The sequence below is a fragment of the Xyrauchen texanus genome, chromosome 13 (genome assembly GCF_025860055.1).
Source record: "Xyrauchen texanus isolate HMW12.3.18 chromosome 13, RBS_HiC_50CHRs, whole genome shotgun sequence".
NCBI lineage: Eukaryota > Metazoa > Chordata > Actinopteri > Cypriniformes > Catostomidae > Xyrauchen > Xyrauchen texanus.
Genome location: NC_068288.1, coordinates 44,367,885 through 44,388,873, shown reverse-complemented (window position 1 = coordinate 44,388,873; position 20,989 = coordinate 44,367,885). Strand labels below are relative to the sequence as shown.

The 20,989-nt window shown below is 37.1% G+C and overlaps 1 protein-coding gene and 1 long non-coding RNA gene across 4 annotated transcripts in view; one reads left to right on the top strand and one right to left on the bottom strand.

Moving 5' to 3' along the window:
* LOC127654466 (synaptotagmin-2-like) overlaps positions 1-20,989 on the bottom strand; it is a 58,608-nt gene that overhangs the window by 14,986 nt on the left and 22,633 nt on the right. For 2 of the 3 annotated variants that reach the window (XM_052141685.1, XM_052141686.1), the window contains 3 exons: positions 7,010-7,256; positions 5,855-6,012; positions 663-794 (listed from right to left, as the gene is read on the bottom strand). In XM_052141685.1, the coding sequence (XP_051997645.1) occupies positions 663-794; positions 5,855-6,012; positions 7,010-7,229 (510 nt within the window). In that variant the 5' untranslated portion in view covers positions 7,230-7,256. The remainder of the gene's footprint in view (positions 1-662; positions 795-5,854; positions 6,013-7,009; positions 7,257-20,989) is intronic. The other variant, XM_052141687.1, reaches the window with a different exon arrangement.
* LOC127654467 (uncharacterized) lies at positions 4,289-6,066 on the top strand. Its single transcript, XR_007971933.1, has 3 exons — positions 4,289-4,472; positions 5,010-5,061; positions 5,928-6,066. It is a non-coding gene; the product is annotated as an uncharacterized LOC127654467 (long non-coding RNA).

Here is a 20,989-nt window from a genome sequence, read left to right as displayed (position 1 = left end):
AAAAATCTTCAGTTGTGTTCTGCTGAAGAAAGAAAGTCAAACACATCTGGAATGCCATGAGGGTGAGGAAATCATGAGAGACTTTTCATTTTTGGGTGTACTATCCCTTTAAGTGTGGTGGATTCAGACATCTGATGTGTTTCAAAGGATCTATTGTCATGCAGTTTTATGTTGGATAAATGTTTATGTAACATATATGATCGAACAATACTGTGAATGTCCTGGGGGTGTTCTTTGCCTATTAAAACCCAATGCACATTGCATTAAAATATTAATCTTGGTAAACCGTAACCAACCTACAGCTGATATTGCATCATGCAGCTAAACAATGTCATTAGTGAAATATTTCTTTAATATGATTTATAGCTTACACAGTGCAATTCAAACTCAAAATTTTAGTTTTTAGGCTTTTAGTCCATTTCTGTTAGATTGAGGTCATCTATATGCTAATGAACACCTAAATGTTGACAAACTTTGTTGCACATATCTATCAGTTTGGCTGAAATTACAACAAAATGTTCTCTGTTACTGTGTTAAGCAATATGTTGTAACACAAGACAAGATAATGAACTGATATAAAGTTTAATTAAAATGCAAAATTAAAGATGATAAAATCAGAAACAATGTATTAAGTATTAATCAGATGATGTTATCCTTCTAACCTTGTTGTCCTGGAAGTCATAATCTAAAGAATACTGAAGTTTCCCCAGTTTCTCAACTTCCTTTTCCTCTTCCTCTTTCTCTTCCTCCGTCAAACCAGTTTCCCCTTCTTCATCATCATCATCCTGGAGTTTCTGTAGGGCAAATGAAGTATATTGTCGAGCAGATATCTATGATGAGAACGCATCTCTGGTTCCTGTCTATAAGCATGCCACAAGCTCAGGGCCACGGTCAGTTGCAGTGGGGTTGGAGAGATGCTTCAGTCTGGCCTGACCAGCTAGTTATCTGCCATAGTGAACTCTGAGTAATGTTGTCATTCAATGGCTGGATGCTGCAAACAACTTGAGTTCACAATTTTTATTGGTGACACTTTCTCTGTTTGTTTATCTTTAGAGTTCCCACATTTTTTTGACCAAAGAATTTCCATGACTCCAATATGAGATAATGATGTTTTACAATTCATTTATAGGGATTACAGTCAATAAAAGGTACATTTCCAGCCAAAACAATATTTCGTTTTTTTTTTTTTTTAATTCCCTGATATTTCCAGGTTTTTCAAGACTGTGGGAACCCTGTGTGTGTTGGCATTTCAGGTAATTTCAGGTAACATATTAGGGTGTTTGCGGAGTCTAATTTATGAAGAAAACTGAAAAAAAAAAAAGATACTTTTATAAAATGTAATTTTGTCCTTATGACTCTATATTCAAATTAGGTTTTAATTAGAGTTTAGTTAAAAAAATTATTAAAAAATGGGCAACACTTATTGGGCAGTGGTGGCTCAGTGGTTGAGGCTCAGGGTTCCTGACCAGAAGGTTGGGGGTTCAAGCTCCAGCACCACCAAGATTGCCACTGTTGGGCCCTTGAGCAAGGCACTTAACTCCAGGTTGCTCCGGGGGGATTGTCCCTGTAATAAGTGCACTGTAAGTCGCTTTGGATAAAAGCGTCTGCCAAATGCATAAATGTACTTACAATAAGGCTCTATATGTTAACATTAGCAATGTATTTTTTATTTTCTTAGTTATTGTTAATTTATTATAATACAATTGTTCTTTGTTGGCTCATGTTATTTAATCATTCAACTAATGTTAACATATGCAACTATTATATAAAAGATATACAGTACTAGTATGTTAAAATTATCATAAATCAAGATGAATAAATGCTGTTCATTGTTCGTTTATGTTAAATATTGCATTAATTAATGATAATGAATGCAGCCTTTTTGTAAAGTGTTACTACAAATGAATAGCGGGGCTTTTATTGATATATACATGTATAGTTTGGTGCTGCAAGCATTTCTTCATCAGCAGGATAAATTTAACTGTTCATTCTCTGGGGAATAAATGATGCCAGCAAATGCTTTAAAGAAGAACAGACTCATCTGTGCTTTTCTGGGCATATGAAATGCTGATTTGTCTTTCTTGTGTATGTTTGAACAACGTCCAAACTAGATGGAGAAAAACAAAATCAGCACAATCATTTTTTAGTTTCTACAAATAGGTCACAATTCCAACACTATACAGTGGATGCAATAAGTATTTAGATACTTAAGTCTTATAAATGTCTGAATGTCATTACATTAGATAACAAAATAGCACTTTCTACCAAGTCATTTTTAGTGGAAGCATGAATTCAGTTTCCCTCAGGTGTCCTTGCAGTCACAACAGGTGGAGTTCAACACATTAAATGTATAGACATGTTCCACTTACGCTTGACAAACACAAAGTGTCCAAAATATTATCTATATATATATAGTTTTATAATTTCAAACCTAAATATGGCCACAATTATCGGGGTCCAAGCACATGTGAAGAGAAGATGACCAAAACATTCAAATTTGACAGAATAGATCCTGTGGGTTAGCATGGACAGTTGTTTTGGTGTTGAATTGACGTTGCACAATTAGGATTTTCTTAAGTCTTAGTGCCCTCTAGCATTGGAAATTGATACAATTTGGCATGTGACCTCAGAAAGTTTTATTGTGCATTTGTATTCATTTAAGCTAATTTGGAATATTGCAATCACAAGATCCAGGCCAATTTGCATTATAGGCTACACCCAAGAAACATATTTGCTTATATCTTTAAAACAACTTGACCAATAAAAGCTATTTTGATAACATTTTCTCAGGAGGGTCTTTAGATAATACATGCCAAATTTTATGAGAATCAGATAAACGGCCTAGGATGTATTCGAAAAAGTATTTACAAAAAAATCCTAGTAGAAGAAACGTTTTCTTGCGGAAATGAAAATCAACATAACCATACGATTTGGAGGCACTGTAGGTTTCAGAGGAAACACACATTTTTATTCTAGCGGTACAGTTCCAGAGTTACTAGCAAAAATGACAATTAGCTTGTTATAGTGCCACCATGTGGCCAATTCTCACAAAATTTGGTATACAGTCTAATGTTGGCAACCTGTAAGTGGATGCCAAATTCCATAATGATTGGCCATTCACAACACAAGCTGCTGAAATTTGATTGGCTACTGGCAGCCATTTTTTTTTTTTTTTTATCAAATTGATATTTTAAGGATATGTTAGCACTTGAACTAAAGAAGATGCATGCAAGTTTTCAACTTCCTTGATGAAACAGTTGCAGAAATATGAATTTTTTTCAGGTTATAGCATCCCTTTTGGGCAAAATTGGACGAAATGTAGGTTGCTTGCACAATCTGTCTTTAAATACAACATCGTTTTTCAATATTTTGTTATCAATAGAAATTCAGACATTTAAAAGTGTGGTTAACATGTCCAAATGCATTTTGGAGCCACTGTAGGATGGTGGAAAACAAATAACTTTTTTTGCAATTACACCTAAATCTCTGAGTATGCCACAATTACGATTTCTAATCGGTAAAAACCTCATTCAAAGCACATAGGGCAGCTGATAAACAAGTGGGTGTATTAATGTGTCACCAAAAAAAAATGTAACTCAAGTAAATTTCTTACCATACCCATATAGCAACAAATTAAAGGGCACAGCAAATTGTATGCTAATATTAAGAAACTGTTATTTTCCTTTAAACCATTTTCATTAAATAATGTAATATTCCCCCCAAAAATATTTTCATTTAGACAGACCTGATTATATCTATTATGACAAGAAAATATGATATATTAGTACATATCCAAAAAAGTTTTTTTTGATATATCTCGGGATTACTAGAAGTTCCCGATTAATAATTAAATGTAAAAACAGCCATGCCCTTTAACACATGCATACATTGTGAGTCTTGTAAGTTGCCTTTGATTAACTTAACAAACATCTAGCCAGTATTAGTGAGTTAATAATTAGTTATTCCATTCACACCTCCTAATCAATGTTTATGTCTCTTTGTTAATATTTTAAGTGTATTATTGGTCCACTTCATTAAGGTTTTAATCTTCATTGTAACCTTCCTTTGTTTTTAACTGTGTTATTGTCAAGCAGCGGGAACAAAAAGGAAGTTACAACAGCCATTCCATCCAAATTCCACCCACGTGGTGCTAGCACTCAGCGGCCAATCAGCCGTGCCGTTCATCCGTCCACCTACCGTGGCGCCAACGCCCGTGAGCGTCAAGAAATGCGGCGCACGCGCATTAGACACATAGTGGGAGGAAGGAGAGCAGAGAGAAAGGAAGAGGTTGAACTTACGACACACCAAAAAACACAGTAAATACAGTAAACAACACCAAGAGCACCATTGGAGAAATGACACACTGCGATGTTTAACAAACTTGTCTATGACAGGGCTTTACCATGCAGATTTTCCGCTTTATATATTGGTGTTTCAATATGAACGGTTGGAAGGGTCATTCAGTGCAACAGGTGCCTTTTCCATTTAATCAACATTCAATCCGATAGAGAATGCCTTTAAGTGTTAATAAATTGGGTTGTGTCATCTCAAGCTAAATTAAATTATATTTATATATATAATTATATTACCCTTGACATAGGCAATTGGGTGGACAGTTTTACTGTTTATTTTGTGTTGAAGGTAATGACACGAAGGTATTTATTAGAGAGAGAATTTAATGCTGATTTGTCTACACATAGATTATTTTCCAAAATGTATGGTTTACAGTACATTATCATTGTAAGAGGGTTGACAATTGTATGATTTTCTTCAGCAGAATAAAAAGTAAAAATTTTTAGGAGAATATCTCAGCTCTGTAGGTCCATACAATGCTAGTGAATGGTGATCAGACCTTTGTAGCTCCAAAAATCACATAAAGGAAGCATAAAAGTAATCAATAAGACTACAATGTTTAAATTCATATCTTCAGAAGCAATATGATAGGTGTGAGTGAGAAACAGGTCAATATTTATGTCCTTTTTACTTTATATCTCCACTTTAAATTTCAGATTTGTGTTCTGCCTTAGAAAGAAAGTCATACACATCTGGGATAGCATGAGGGTGAGTAAATTATGAGTTTCATTTTGGGTGAACTAACAATTTAAGATTGTCTTATGTCCTATTCTGACTGGAATGCAAATCAATGTAACTCATTATCAATATATTGTATATAATAATGTGCTTAATGTGTAATTCATGGACTAGCTAATTATGATGGTAACGTGTTGATTGATAATCTGGGGGCACAACTTCATATATTTTTACCAAACATTATGTAATAATAATAATATAGAATTAATACAAAACTATTTAGAGATGTACAGAAAATATTATTATTATTAATAAAATATTTTAAAAGTTTCAAAAAATGCCTACTCACTAACACAAAATCCTAACACATTTACATTTACATTTATGCATTTGGCAGACGCTTTTATCCAAAGCGACTTACAGTAGTACATTTTAAGCTGACGTCAGATATCCATCACTAAAGTCATTAATTGCACATGTTAATAAGAGGCACTGAAGTTGTGAATGACCCTTAAAGCATCTACCATTTCTTTTTCCTCTTTGTGACTTCTGTTTGGGAACATCCAGCGTGCCGTTTCTCTTCAAAGAAAATAAATCACTCACATTACTCACAAACACAATAAAGAAAACCATGACGCTAATCACAAAACCGACTCTCCTCTATCAGTGCAACACACACAAAAGTGATCCTTAATGTTTTTTCTAGGTGTGGTCAGTTTACCAAATTTGAAGTCATCTTGTTACAGTATGTAGTTTTAGTTAAGAATCACAAAATCAAATTGAAGTGTGCACTCTCACATTTTAATGTAGCCCTGTTACATACATCACCCTGCATGTTTTTCATGTTAAAGCCGTCCTTTCCCTTTTTTCCTTTCTTGTTTTTCTTCTTCTTACAGCAACATTTCTTGATGATGCAGAAGCAGCAGGTGAGGACGAGGAGCGCGGCCACTACGGCGATGGCGATGAGCGCCCATGGAGGCACTGCAGAGCATCATGAGAGATAACAGAGAGGTTTATTCAGAGAGGATGGTGGAGGACTATGGTCACACTAGTCTCTTTTCATTTCCATTCATATGCATCCAAACGTGGGAGCTCATGCGGAAACAAATTGTATTCCACTGCGAATCCAAAGTTCACTTTTCGTGAACCCTGAACTTGACAGATGTTCATTTTACATGAATAATATGTTGTATATTTTCATTCTCTAGTATCTAACATTTGGTGACCACAGCCCATTTTAAAAGTAGCCCGAAAACACTGCAACTGCGTTTTCAAAATAGCCAGATTTGGTAAAATGGTAAATGGTCTGCACTTATACAGCACCTTTTTAACCTTATTGGTATTCAAAGCGCTTTACACTGCGTCTCATTCACCAATTCACACACCAATGACGGCAAAGATGCCATGCAAGGGACTAGCCTGCCATTGGGAGCAACTAGGGGTTTAGTGTTTTGCCCAAGGACACTTCGGAGTGTGGAGTCTTGTGGGCCGGGAATCGAACCACCAACCCTGCGATTAGTGGCCGACCCGCTCTACCACCTGAGCCACATTTGTTGTGGTCATTCTAATTGATGTATTCCAAATTTTATAAAGTAACTGTAATTTCAATGTAACAAGGTTAAAATTGACTAATAGCCTGCGAGGATCTTTTTTTTGATAATCGTACTGATAAACTACACCGATGAATCATAAACAATAAGACTAGAAACATGTATTAATAAAGTAAATAGGGTCAGTATGGATTTCCTCTATAATTTAAAGTGTCATTAGGTACAAAAAGAGTAAAGCAGAATACGATTGAGTTGCCCTTTGTTGCAATGCATCTCAAGATTGGACAGAAGGTCAGTTCTCAAAAGAGTAAAAAGACTAGACAATTTGAGCAACATTTAGATCAATAAAACATCTTCAGCACTACATAATGATGCTCTATTGATTTTCTTGATCTAGCAGGAGCGTAAAACATCTTTGCAGGACTTACATGGGATTTTATCGATCTCATTGAGGAACTTGCTTTTGATCTGCTCAAAGACATCATTCTTGTTGACCGGTCCCTCAGATTCGGTGGAGTTATCTGCTATCGTGGAGAGAGCGGGAGCAGGCACCATCGTCATGGTGTGGGACGGGTGTGTGCTGTCCTGTCCTGTGGGCTCTGTGCCCACCACGGCTTCCTGCTTCTTTTTAAAGAGGTTCCACGTCATGATCTCTGGAATGGCCACTCAGGAATCCTGGAAGAACCAGATAGGATATTCAAAATGGTTTAGCTTTATTTTTTTCAACTTTTATGGCCATTTTAATGGTGAAATCCAGGTTAAAATATCAAAAGAGTTAAAAACAGTTTCAAAGGTGTCAGAACATTTTTACAAAATCTCAGTGGGCTACAAATACCACATTCCAATAAAACATGTTTGACAGATAGTGTACTCTGACATGAGGCACATACATATGGGGGGAAATTCACTTAATAGCCAAAATTATAGGCTTGAATGGCCCATCAGGCATTAAGTCTAGATGATTTGTCCCATCAATTAAAATGGAAATATCATCTTTTGCCAACAGCAGAATTAATGTCATGTAATTCACTAAACATTGATTCTATTCTATTAGCTTTTTCACCTACTTGAATACATGAATTTATAAGTTTCAGATTAAGAATTGTTTGGAAGAACATGCATTTTGGCAAACGGGTATTCTAGGTATTCCTGAAGCTATCCCTGCTGAAAATACCAGCTTAGACCATGCTTGACTAGGCTTATTTATGCTGGGTGTGTGCTGGTCTAGCTGGTGGACCAGTTGGGTGATGTTGATCAACACAATTTAGCTGTTGAATCTGGTTGGTTAGCATGGTCTTTCTAGAGATGCTGGTTCCCTCACCCTAAGTTCTTGATGGAAGTGTTAGCTGGTTAAACTTGTTGAACCAGGTGATCTTGCAGATTAAAGTTAAGTTGGTTGAACTAGATGGTCTTGTTGATAAAACTAGTGAAGCTACAGTTTCTTGCAGGTTGAACCAGGTGGTCTTGCTGGTTAAACTAGTGAAGCTACAATTTCTTGCAGGTTGAACTGGTTGAACCAAGTGGTCTTTTTGGTAAACTAGTGAAGCTACAAGTTCTTGAAGGGTAAACTGATTGAACCAGGAGGTCTTACTGGTTAAACTAGTGAAGCAACCATTTTTGCAGGTTGAACTGGTTGAACCAGGTGGTCTTGCTGGTTAAATTAGGCAAGGCAAGGCAAGGCAAGGCAAGTTTATTTATATAGCACATTTCATACACAATGGTAATTCAAAGTGCTTTACATAGAATAGATTAAAATAAGAATAAAAAAATAAGAATAATTGAAACAGTTTAGAATAAAATAAAATACAGTACAAACAGTCGGACACTCAGTGGCACAGTGCTCATTCAGTAAATGCACAGCTAAACAGATGTGTTTTGAGTCTGGATTTGAATGTGACTACTGTAGGAGCACATCTGATCTCTTCTGGAAGCTGGTTCCAGCTGCGGCTGGCATAAAAGCTAAAAGCAGACTCTCCTTGCTTAGAGTGAACCCTTGGTATTTCTAGCTGATGTGATCCTAGTGAAGCTACAAGTTCTTGCATGTTAAGTTTGTTTAACCAGATGGTATTACTGGTCTTGCTATATACTGTATATACATATTTCACAGTGAAAATTAGATTTCAAGTCTGATCTTTGTGACCTTAAACACGACAGGAACAATTGTTTTTAGTGGCCTTCAAAAACATCTATTAAGGTGATGTGAGAGATGGCCTCAGCTTTTGAAAAACTGCAAACGCAATTTTCGTGATAATGAGAAGCTTCAAACAAGTCTTTCTTCTTGAATAGATGACAAAGATTTGCAACTGAAATGAAAATAAGGCTAAGACCTTTCTCAATTGACAGGCTTGCTGGACGGCTCCTTTTAATAACAAAATGAATGGTTTGCATTTAAATAATGGACTTCAGGCTGTTAAAAGAAGCCATGCAAGATAAATGACAGAACACTGCACTGCAGGAAACAGCATAGACTACAAACAGGGCAGAACACTATGAGCAGAAAAACAAGAGACATTCTGTCCTGGGATGGCTGGAGGCCTTAGTGTTTCAGACTTGTTCAGGATCCAGTTATAAAACATATTCCATAATGTTTTGAGATTGGAGTTTGCACCAGCTTTATTTAGTTTATAAGACTAAAACTAAACCTGTACCACATTGCCTAAGTTCTGTATTTGGGTGAATCTCACAAAAAATTGTAGAAGTATAGGAGAAACATAGGTTTTTAATACAACCCCATTTCTGAAAAAGTTGGGACAGTATGAAACATCCTAATAAAAACAAAAAGGAGTGATTTGTAAATTATATTCACCCTTTGCTTATTATATTATATGATTTTTTTACCTTGTGAATTTCATTGTTTTTTGAATATGTACAGTCATTTCAAATCAGATGATTGCAACACACTCCAAAAAAGTTTAGACAGGGCAATTTAAGACTAATAATAATAATTTGACAAGGTGAAATAACAAGGTGATGTGAAACAGGAGATGTTAAACAGGTGAGGCAATCGTGTTATAGTACATCAGGAGCCTCCAAGTCCTTCAAGTGCAAGGATCATACGAGACTTGTCAGTTTGCCAGCAGGTGCTTTAGCAGATAATCCAGCACTTTGAGAACAATGTTCCCCAAAGACAAATTGGAAGGATTTTGTGCATTTCACCATTACAGTGCACAATATAGTTAAAACATTCAAGGAATGTGGTCAAATCTCGGTGCGTAAAGGGCAAGACAAAAAACACTTCTGAATGCACGTGATCTCTGATCCCTCAGAAGTCACTGTCTTAAAAATCATCATTCATCTGTAATGGATATCTTGAACATGGGCTTGGGATTACTTTAGTAAACCTTTATTAGTCAACACCATTCGCCGCTGCATCCACAGATGCAAGTTAAGACTTTATTATGTAAAGGAGAAGCCGTACATCATCACTGTCCAGAAGCGCTGCCGACTTCTTTGGGCTCGCTCTCAACTTAGATGGAAAGTTGAACAGTGGAACTGTGTTTTTTGTTCAGAACAATCCACATTTCCAAAAGTTTTTGAAAAACAAAGCTGTCGTGTTATCCAGGCCAAAGAGGAAACGGGCCATCCAAGCTGTTATTAGCATCAGGTCCAAAAGTCAGTGCCCAACACCATGAATGCAGACAGATATGTACAAATTTTGGAGCAACATATACTGGCATCCAGCTCCGTCTTTTCCAGGAACGTCCCTGCATTTTCCAGCAGGACAACTTCAAATCACATACTGCCCGGATTACATGTGCATGGCGATGTAAGTAGAGAGTGCAGGTGCTAGATTGGCCTGCCTGCAGTCCTGACCATCTCCAATTGAAAATGTGTTGTGCATTATTTCCTGGCATGTTCAGACGTCTTTGTGAGATTCATGCACTTATCTGTGTGCTGAAAAATACTTGTGCTCCTGCTATACAACAGCAAGGTAATCTAATTCTCTCTTTTAATTTTTATATAATATTTGCTGTCACACTATCTTCTTATATCCTTGTGAATGAAGAATCCATATAAAACGGGAGTTATCTGAGTGAACTCTGTTGGCAGGTTGAACCCTCTGCTAGATAATATTTATAGTCACATAATCAATAAATGAAAGGGCAGGACTGTGCACTCTCAGGACGAAACTCTAATATATATGGAAATATATACAGTTGCTCATGGAAGAGGGGTTAGGAACTAGATGAACTTATAGACTTTACAATGAGTAAGTAAATTCACCTAATATGAAGTAACTTGGGATAGAAGACAATATCTGTGTACTTTCTCATATAGAAGAAAGTGCACAAAATGATTGGATGTTAGTGAGTCCAGTAACCATATTGCATTTAAAATCTCACCATTTAGCAATCTACTCACTCTAAGCCTATCCTGATCAATAAAACAAGTATAATGTTACTTGCTCTGTAAGTCATTAGAAATACACGAGAATGGAGGCAATGAGGCTAAACACAAAATCCAAATCTGTAATAACATTATAAAAGAATTTTAATTGGTCTTCCATTATCTCATTTTCTCAAGAAAATCACACTGAATAAATCAGAGCAATCTCTCCAGGTTATTTGCTTCATTCCCAGCTGAAACAAGCCAAATTTCCTCAATAAAGCAGCTGGGAAGAATTGTTCTGCTCTCACGGTCAAAGAGATAAATATAGACACAAAATAGGAACAGAAAAAGAGAACAAAACCTAAAAATATATTGTTGCAGTCAATATACTGTATATTTTCACTGACTGATTCAAGGAGGTCAGTAGGTTTGGTAACTAACACTTCTGATAATCGGCCAAAAAGAATGAAAATCTCAAAATGCCCAAATATAACCTGGCCAATATATCACTCTACTGCTATTTACAGTACCTTATTTTCCATATTCGTACAGGATATCAAAGACACAGGAGCCTTCAAGAACATCTTGCTTTTAGGTAAAAGTATTTACAGGGATGTTGTGAGTTTATTGAACAATAAGACCTTTTCTTCAGTGTCAAAACCTGCTGAAATATCTGTATTCTATACTTTGCTGACCTCTGTCTCATTATTGGTTTCTAGCTCTTCTCTTGGTATCTGTGCTATGCTTGAGAAAACCCCCAAGAAACAACCATAAATACTGATCAATACTAATCTAACTAAAACCACCTATGGACTCTTATTTTACTCGTTCATTGGAATAAATCGACTGAGTTTGATTCAAAACCACATCTAGCTTTTCAGAATTCCCATCCATGCCAGCTAGCTTTCAACTAACTTTTGTAAATATGTATATGACTCTCAGCATCTACCCCTCAATACACACAAAACAAATCTTAACTCTTAAGGTGGTAATCTTTGATGACACCACTGTTTGAGGGGCTTTGATTGATTTTGTTGGATTGCCTGACATCTATCCCTGTTTTCCAGAGGTAGAGGGTTTACCTGCTGCGTACGACCGACATCTGCGTTCTGTCTGGTTTATTGACTGTCAACATCATGTCATCAGATCTGTTTCCAAAGAGTAAAGGATATGATGAAAGCTTCTTTTTCACGCTGACAATCTGCTAGTCATGAAGGTTGTCCTATAAAAGATGACCATGACTAGATTGAGGCCAGTCTGTCTATTTATCTGTACGTTTTGGTCTCCCATCCACTGCAGAGACTGCACATGGAAAAGGCAATCTGAATTGCACAGACAGATATTTTACAACTCTGTCTAAAAGAGCAACCAAGACAATCGGACAGAACTGGGCTATCCGATCAATCTGCACACAGTGTTCCACCTTGATAATTTGTGTTTGTGGCAGAGACACATGCTGGATATAGACCAACATTTGTCTAGAGCATGTACAACCCTTGAACAATAAAATTACAGGTAAAGATCAGACTATTGGCAATGATATTTATGAGCGTTGTCATTGATAATTTGTTATATTTGGAGTCTTACAGATCAAATAGAAGTGGACATAATCAAAGTGGACTTTGCTGAAAAGACCATATGTTGTATTTGGATGCTGGTGCACTGCCAGCCTTCTTAACTAGCTTAACCAGCAAGAATTCCCTGGTAAACCAACAACATTTTTGTGTGTCTCACCTTCATTTCTGTCCTTGCTCGTACATATTAATGCAGCACTTTTCATTCCTATTGGCAAAACAGCTTAAAACCATTCAAAGCTGGTTTGCTGGTCCTAGCTAGTCTGGTTTTGCTGGTTTTAGAGATGTTTTGTTCACTTGTCACCAGGACAGACTGGGAAACCAGCAGGCTGACCAGCTAAATCAGCAGAAAACCAGATTGGCCTGGCTGGAAGGCCAGATAAAACCACCTAAGACTAAAACAGATTAAGCTGGTTTAAGATGATTTTCCAACAGGGATATTACTGTCTCTTGTAAGCCAGTCTGGATAAAAGCATCTACTAGATGAAAATAAATGTAAATGTAAATATCAATTAGCTGGTGAACCGCACTGCTTTAATGATCAACAGCAAGTAGTATCAAAATTCATGCAGGTCTGAGCAGGTCTTTTTACCGAACAGATACATCCATATCTTGTATACAAGATCTTTCCATATCATCTTTATCAAATTAGCAGCAGTACATCCATTCATAAAGAGCTCCTGAAAAACTCCCTCTCACAATCCAGAGAGCTTCATAAACGTTTTGCCTTAAGAATGGAGACAAATAGTCTGGTTAGGTACTGCAGTCGTGAATTGTCCTTGCGCAACCCTGAAACAATCAATTTACATTAGCGTCTACACCTTGGGCAATTCCATCTGTATTGGAGACACTAGTTATCTCAGATTTATTTTATTTTTTTCAGATTCACAACATCCAAAATAGGGTGTAGGGTCGCAATGTTTCTGGAATATCCATTACTCCTTGAGTGTAAAGGGTGTTCTCCAGAGGGATGATGTTGATTGACAGCAGACCAAATCCCGAAAAGACCCAGATTATGGAAAGATCAATGGGTAGTTCGATAAGAGGCAAGAGACTGGCAGTGCTGGTCAGCTGTTGTGTTTTAGATGTTGGTGTCTAGTGTTTCAGAGTTAGACATTTGATTATGAGCATAAAGTCTGGCCTGGATTTCAGCCTCTTGTGTACAAGAACTGCCCGCTTCGACAGGAAAAGATTGTTTGACTAAATGAAAGTGCACAAGCACAGTTTGTTTTGCTTCATGTTTAGGGGTGGGTTTCTATCAAATAGTTTATACCACAATAATGGACCAATGTGGTACAATTAAAATAACTGAACAACAGTTTTAGGTCCAAGGCAAGCAGTATAGAAACACTGACCATGTTTCCATGCACTAAAGAAAAGGGCTTATTCCAGAGTTTTTATGCAAAGCGGCATTCTGAAAAGGCATGTGAAAGCAAACGCCGTTTCCTTTAAAATGTTTACGGAATTAAGAGAAAGCGATTTAACACTCGTAGGATTCCTCCAGAGAAAGTGGCTTATGTGATCATGTAAATGCATTAGCAGGTTTTTGGAGATTGCGTCAGGGAGTATGACATAAGGGGAAACCCCACTATTGCAGTGCAATGCCACGGCAGGCTGCAATGGAAAGTTAAGGAGACAAACACAACAGCATCTGTGGGACATCTGGCAATAAAACGAAGCAACAGAGAACAAAAAATAGAGAAGTCTTCCTCAGATGACATGTTCATTTACTCCAGCGTTACAGCGCAACTACGTTGCTAAGGAGAAAGCTGATTAATGCTTGAGCCACATGAGTAGGGGGGTAAAGATTATGCCGCTTACACAGTGCTTGTAAACGCAAACAACGCTGTCATGTCTCGCAATAACTGGCTTTCTGGTATGTAAACAAGCTCACTGTAGAGGTTGTAATCAGAATTTCTGTTTGTCCAAAAGTAATGATTATTTCACAGACATAAAGTGGGATATCCAGTTAACTTACGACTAAGTGCTTTAAACAAAGCGCTGAATATCTTTCAAAGATACGATGCGACTATTTCTGGAATCCTTTGCAAATCCAGTGAACACGTGTCTCTGAGGTTGCTGATGCAATATGTAGCGCCACAGTAAATGGTAAACACATTTGAATTAATGCACAAATGTGTTATGGGAAATGCCGCTTGTCGGTTGAATGGGGGTCAATGTCAGGGTACCAGAAAACTCGTAGCAACATGTTGATTTCTTGTTATTTAATTAAAGTAGTGCCTTTGCAGAAACTGCCTGTCGTAGGCTTGATTTACAAGCCATAAGAACGTATGGTTTATGTACATAAGTACAAGTTACTTGATCTTTGGTATGCTACAGTATGCAGCCTTGTCCCACTTCTTAACCTGAAAAGTAACACTAAAGTTTGTATGATGCTGAACGCAAAACTATGTCAAGCTTAATTCTGAACTATTATTCTGCTCTTGATCAATGATATTGAACTGCGTGAAGCTTTTTTGGATACTTTGGATGGGTTGGGGTCTTGCAGAAATGGGAAAGCCCTTCCCAGGAAATATCCAGGCTATCCTCACTAATGGAGCCACCCATCCAAAATGGGGTGAACAGCAGAGCGCTTCACAGGCGAGAGTGCATCCTACAATTTCACCCACATCCGTGCAAACTGCAGTACTCCACTGCAGTACAGAGCGCTCTCTCTCTCGCTCTATTACATGAACACAGCTTTACACCCATCTTTTCTATTAGTTACATACCTCCCTCTTTCAACTTCCTTTACTGTACCTCAGCCTTAATATCTTACACTCTTTGTAGTCTCCTCTCTTCTGCGTCTGTATCACTATCTTTAAACTCTCTATTTGCTTTTGTCCCTATTGTCTCTCTCTCTATCACTCTCTTGATTCTCATTATGGATTCTGCTCACACTCGGCCGATTGCAGTGTGCTACGCCCTGGACTGCAACTGGAGGACAATCTCCACTGATCAATATGTAAAGTCATTCTCCCCTCAGGGATGCAGCGCAGGGTTAGCCGCTGAAATGTCAGGGGAAACTGTCCAGGTGTGAGCACGGAAGTTGTCGTTGGAGGGAATTACAGACACAGGTTTGAGAAGAGAGAGAGACCCAATTTCACATGCAAGTTTCACGGGACTGCTGTGATAAACAGCAGACATATCCAACACTTTCTGGCTCGTATCTTACTCATTCTTCATATATTGCTGCTAAACTCAATCTAATAAATTTATACTATGCCAGTGATTCTCAAATGTTTTTGTTTCAAGATGCAGATTTTACTGATTGAGGTAGTTGCTTGATTGTTCTGGGTGGTTGATTACTGGCCCAAGTCAAAAGTGCACACAACCAAGTCTTGATGACATTCTGTTCTCTAGATATGTCCCTCCTTCAGTGCAAGTCTACGGGATTTGTTTTGGCTTTTTAATTGTCCACCAGCTGAAAATAATCAGATTGAGTAATAGCACACCTCTCCACTGCAAGCTGCATGTTTTGACGCATCATTAATCCCTGTAACACAAATGGTGCAGGATGAGATATGTGCCCAAATTTTTATACTTGCACTGCTAAGAATAATTTTCTTAATTTGTATTTTTGTCTTGATTAGCAGTAAAAAATATTTAAATATTCTTTAAAAAAGATTACTTGACAAGCAAAATGTCTTGTAAAGTCTTGTTTTCAAAGAAATCTGACAAAATATTGTAAACCTTATGCTTAAAAAAAAACATCTGCCATTGTATGGGCAATGGTTAAACTGATTACTGCCTTGGAATAAGTCATTATTGTGGCAAAATTGTTTCGTCAACTTATTTGAGTACAGAGAATGGAAAATGGTGAATAATAAAACATGAATCTAGATGGATAAGAATGGGATTCATTGTCCATTGTCCTTTGATCTCGTACAATAGAGATCTGACTGCACGGCAATAGAGCTCATGTCAATACTGATTATCCAGAGTAATTAACAACAGCAGAGGAGAGAGAGAGAGAGAGAGAGAGAGAGAGAGACAGAGTAAATGTTGAAATGAAACTGGAGTGCATAGGGAACACAGCACTGACAGCATTGATGGAGATTATTGAACGACAACTTGAAAGTTGCATGTACTCTTTTCACTATTAGTGATCAACTGATATGGGTTTTGCAATGGCCCATGCCAATTTCTAGAGAGCAGGGTGGATGAAATCATGCCACAGTCATGATACATATAGCAATTGAATAATGGAAAATGAGAATTGAACTCAAATAAAGAATAAAACATTTAGAAAATTAAACAAACTCTTATTTTACACAATACGCTGTTGAAAAGACAGTATCTGTGGAGTTTTGGATGCTAGCGTGCTGGCGATTTCAACAGCCTAAAAAGCAAAACTTCAATAGTCAACCAGCCTATATATATATTAGGGTTGTCAAAATTCAGTGCGATTAGTTTTACAAAATATAACACGTTAAAAAATTTACGCAATTAATCGCAATGCCCCCGGACCATAATAAGTAACATTCCTGAGCAATGCAAGCTTGTAGTACCACCTGTTTACTCCAGGGGGCAGTAAGTGAAATTTCAGCTTTATGAGCAGCACACAGTTTATACAGTGAAGAAACACTTCAGTAGGCAGAACAATACAAACATGCATTACATTCTTGCATTCAAAACACTTGGAGTGCAAATGCGATCTAAGGGATCTCAAGATGTGTTTAAAGATTGAGTATTAAACTATATTTAACTTGAAACAGTGACCTAAATATTTTAGGTTTATGACGCAACAAACCCGAGACGTCTGACGTAGGTGTAAATTGACGGGCCATTAAACAAGCCCTCATAATACATCTCCAACTGATTGATAAATTCACTTTTGTAATGGATTGCTGTGAACTGTGTGTCAATGATTGACTTATGATCAATAATATGATAGTAAACAATACATTGTTTTCTAAATACACTGCTTTTTGTCTTATCAATGATTAACTCTTCTGCCACAAGAATGTAATGCATTTTAATTATCTGAATATTTTTTATTTTATATATATATATATATATATCGTATATATATACTTTTTTAATATTTAAACTTAACTATATAAATATGTATAATCATTATATATTGAATTATTGTTATATGAGGGGCTTTCTCAGCAAATATTTGTATATGCGATTAAATGCGATTAATTAATCGGGACACCATGTAATTAATTCGATTAAAAATTGTAATCGATTGACAGCCCTAATGTGTATATATATATATATATTTATAGAAACATCATTAAAACAAGTAAAAATGACTTGTGAAGCAGTATGGCATAAGATATTACGTCTTGTTTTCAGACAAATCTAACAAAATTTGGTGGGGTTAATGTTTAAACCAAGAAAAGATTATTTTTAAAATAAACCTTTATTCCCCTTTGAATGTTTTTTTTTTTTCTCATCCAATTTCTTGTTATAAGCATAAACATTACGAAACTTTGATCAATTTCTTTGAAAACAAGACCAAATATTTTCTCCAATAAATGTATCTCGTTTTAAAATGTTATGATATTTTTCCTGGAAAACAAGTTAGTTGAATTAACACCTCAAAATGGCTAAATATCGGCAGATTAATGGTCTGGCCTATCACTAAATAACTGCTTGTGATGACAAAATTCTGGTCTGCCATTCCATATTCAACAGATATTTTTATTATACAGTATATACACGGCATAACTGCAACTACAACAAAAACAAATGAATCAGTGTTACACAGAATGTAAATAAACATCTCAAAACGGCCAAATATTGGCAGATCAATTAGTGATTAATTAGTAATTGGTGATGTCAGTTCTTGTCAGCTTTTCCATAAAATAGACGTCCACTATATATTGCGTATTCGGAAACAACGATGTGTGTGTGTGTGTGTGCGCATTAAGCACTGAGATGGCACTGTGCCATACATCGACCACATGACCTGGCCACCCCAAGCCACATGGGGTATGACACCCCCAATCAAAAATTTTAACCTATGCAAATTAGCAACCAGACTTAAGGCTTCTACGAAACCAGAGGTAAGCCAAACCTGAATCAAGTATATTTTAAAAATATAAATGGACATTACGATGGGTGAGTCAATATTAAATTAATAAAGATTTACTCAGACAACAATGCTCGGTGAAGGCTATTATATGTCATGAAATACAATAACCCTCAATTATCACTGTAGACATTACAAGGATCATCGTGTAAGGCTTTAAAGTCCCTGGAGGATGATTTGAATTTCCTGACAATAACCTAACCTACATCCAGCCCAAAAATATGGCCTACATAGACTAAAATGTGCAACTCTTGCTGCTCGATTTCATCTAATTAACCCAAAATTTTGTCAAATGTTCCAATTTTGGCTGCACAGAAATGTGTGGTTTCATAGTAAGAAGTGTCTTTATGAATTAACAGTAACCAGATTCAGGTATAATCTGTCAGTTTGACCCTTTATCAAACCATCCAGCAAAGCAAAGGGGGTTTATTTGGTGATCTGGGACCTGAAACCATTTGCCTGAAACGGAGTGGTGGTGGCGTAGTGGGCTAAAGCACATAACTAGTAATCAGGAGGTTGCTGGTTCGGTCCCGACGGCCACCACCATTGTGTCATTGAGCAAGGCACTTAACTCCAGATTTCTCCGGGGGGATTGTCCCTGTAATAAGTGCACTGTAAGTCGCTTTGGATAAAAGCATCTGCCAAATGTAAACAACAGTGAATTTTATTGTTTGCCGGTCAATTTAGGAAAATATTTTACCACTTACTGTATTGCCACAACTGACCGATCACAATGAATTATTCCAGAGAGCTTTTAATATGTACAGCCAACTGGTCATTTAAAAAAAATAATCCCAGATGTAAAACATTCACATTTATTTTGTATTATTTATTCAAAAATAACTATATTGTGAGATTGATGTTACCGTGATATAAACTTACACATAACTGTGACTTACGGTCCAACCCTGGGATGAATCTCAAATTTGGCAGAGCTATTAAGGGAATGACAGTGTGTCATATCTAAAGATGTTTTACGATATGAATCTTTGATAAAAGTCAAAGTGAAGCTGCAGAGATCTATTGGTGTGCTTTGTTTGCCACGAATCTCTGATTGGTGGATCGTTTCCATTCAGGATTCACCAGACATTCTGCTATTAATCATGTTTTTAAACAAGAATGATGATTAACAACACTTGAGCTCATGGTAGGTCTGTCTTTAAAGGTTTATTTTACGTGTCTCTATCTGTAAATAGCATCTGCCACACAGGGCAGCTAATTTGCACCCCAATAGTCTGGTGGAACCACAGAAAGAAACAACAACTACCCATAAGATATCGCTGCAGTGGCGTGGGGTGTAAAGACGGTGTGAATGTGTACTGTTGTCCTAGCGACCGAGGTTCGAATCCGCATTTTGTCCAACTCCTATTCTCATCGGATTTCCTCTTTTCATTCTTAATATTTATTTTAATACTACTTAAAATAATAGATATAAATGAATAGAAATGTTGTTTTCATCACAGTGATTTGGTCACGGTGAATGTCGGAGAGTTTTGATCTCGTTCCCGTGTGAAACCATGGTCACTGTAGTAAATTAAAACCAAGATTTTTATTTTCTAAGGTAAGGTTAAGGTTAGGTTTAGGGGTAGAGGTTAATGTAGTGTGTCTTTGGGATTGTAAATAAACACACTGCATTGATGCCCATACTGTATGTTATGTCACTTTTCCACCGCACGTTATGGTTTGACTCGCCTCAGCTCTACTCACTTTACATTTCTGAGCTTGCATTTCCACTGCAGTTTAGTGCCGCATCAACGTGTGTGGTATTAAAGGCTGATCGTCATAGTTGTGCTGCCTCTACTGCTGTGACATCATCTTAAACATGACCCAAACTGTCCAAAACAATAACACAACCGCTAGCTGTTAGCTACTAGCTCATTGTGCTGCATAAAGCAGTTGTTGCATGCTGATTTTACACAAGTGTAACAGTTAAATTGGGCTGGTTGTTTTAGAAGCTTCCAGTAGCTGCTCAACTAAATATGTGAAGCTTTCAAGCGGAGTATAGAGATAACGTAACAAAACATAACATCCTCCATCGTGGCTGAGTCCAGGGTACTCTCCCTCCCATTGTGAGCCAGTTTAGATAGCGTCCATTTGGTCGAACCACTTCCACTTTTCCTTGATGGTTCTGTAGTCACTTTTAATTTATTTTAACTTTACCCTACACTGTTGGTAGGTCCAGTGGTAGCCGTGTGCGGTCAAAAGCTGAGACACTTCCTGAGAGACTTTTCGTTTTGCCCATCGCTAACGAGTGGACCGTCTGCACCTCGTTTATTGACCATAGAGTGGTTTTGCGCACAGCCATTTCTTTTTTCACAATTCGAAAGTCGCGTGAACAAATGATATTGCTATCGCTGTTGCTAACTTTAAAACTAGTGGGTTGATGTCGCTTGTAGGAAATCCAGTGATGCTGGTAGTGACGATTCTCCCTGACCAATCAGTGATCTGCAGGATTTTGA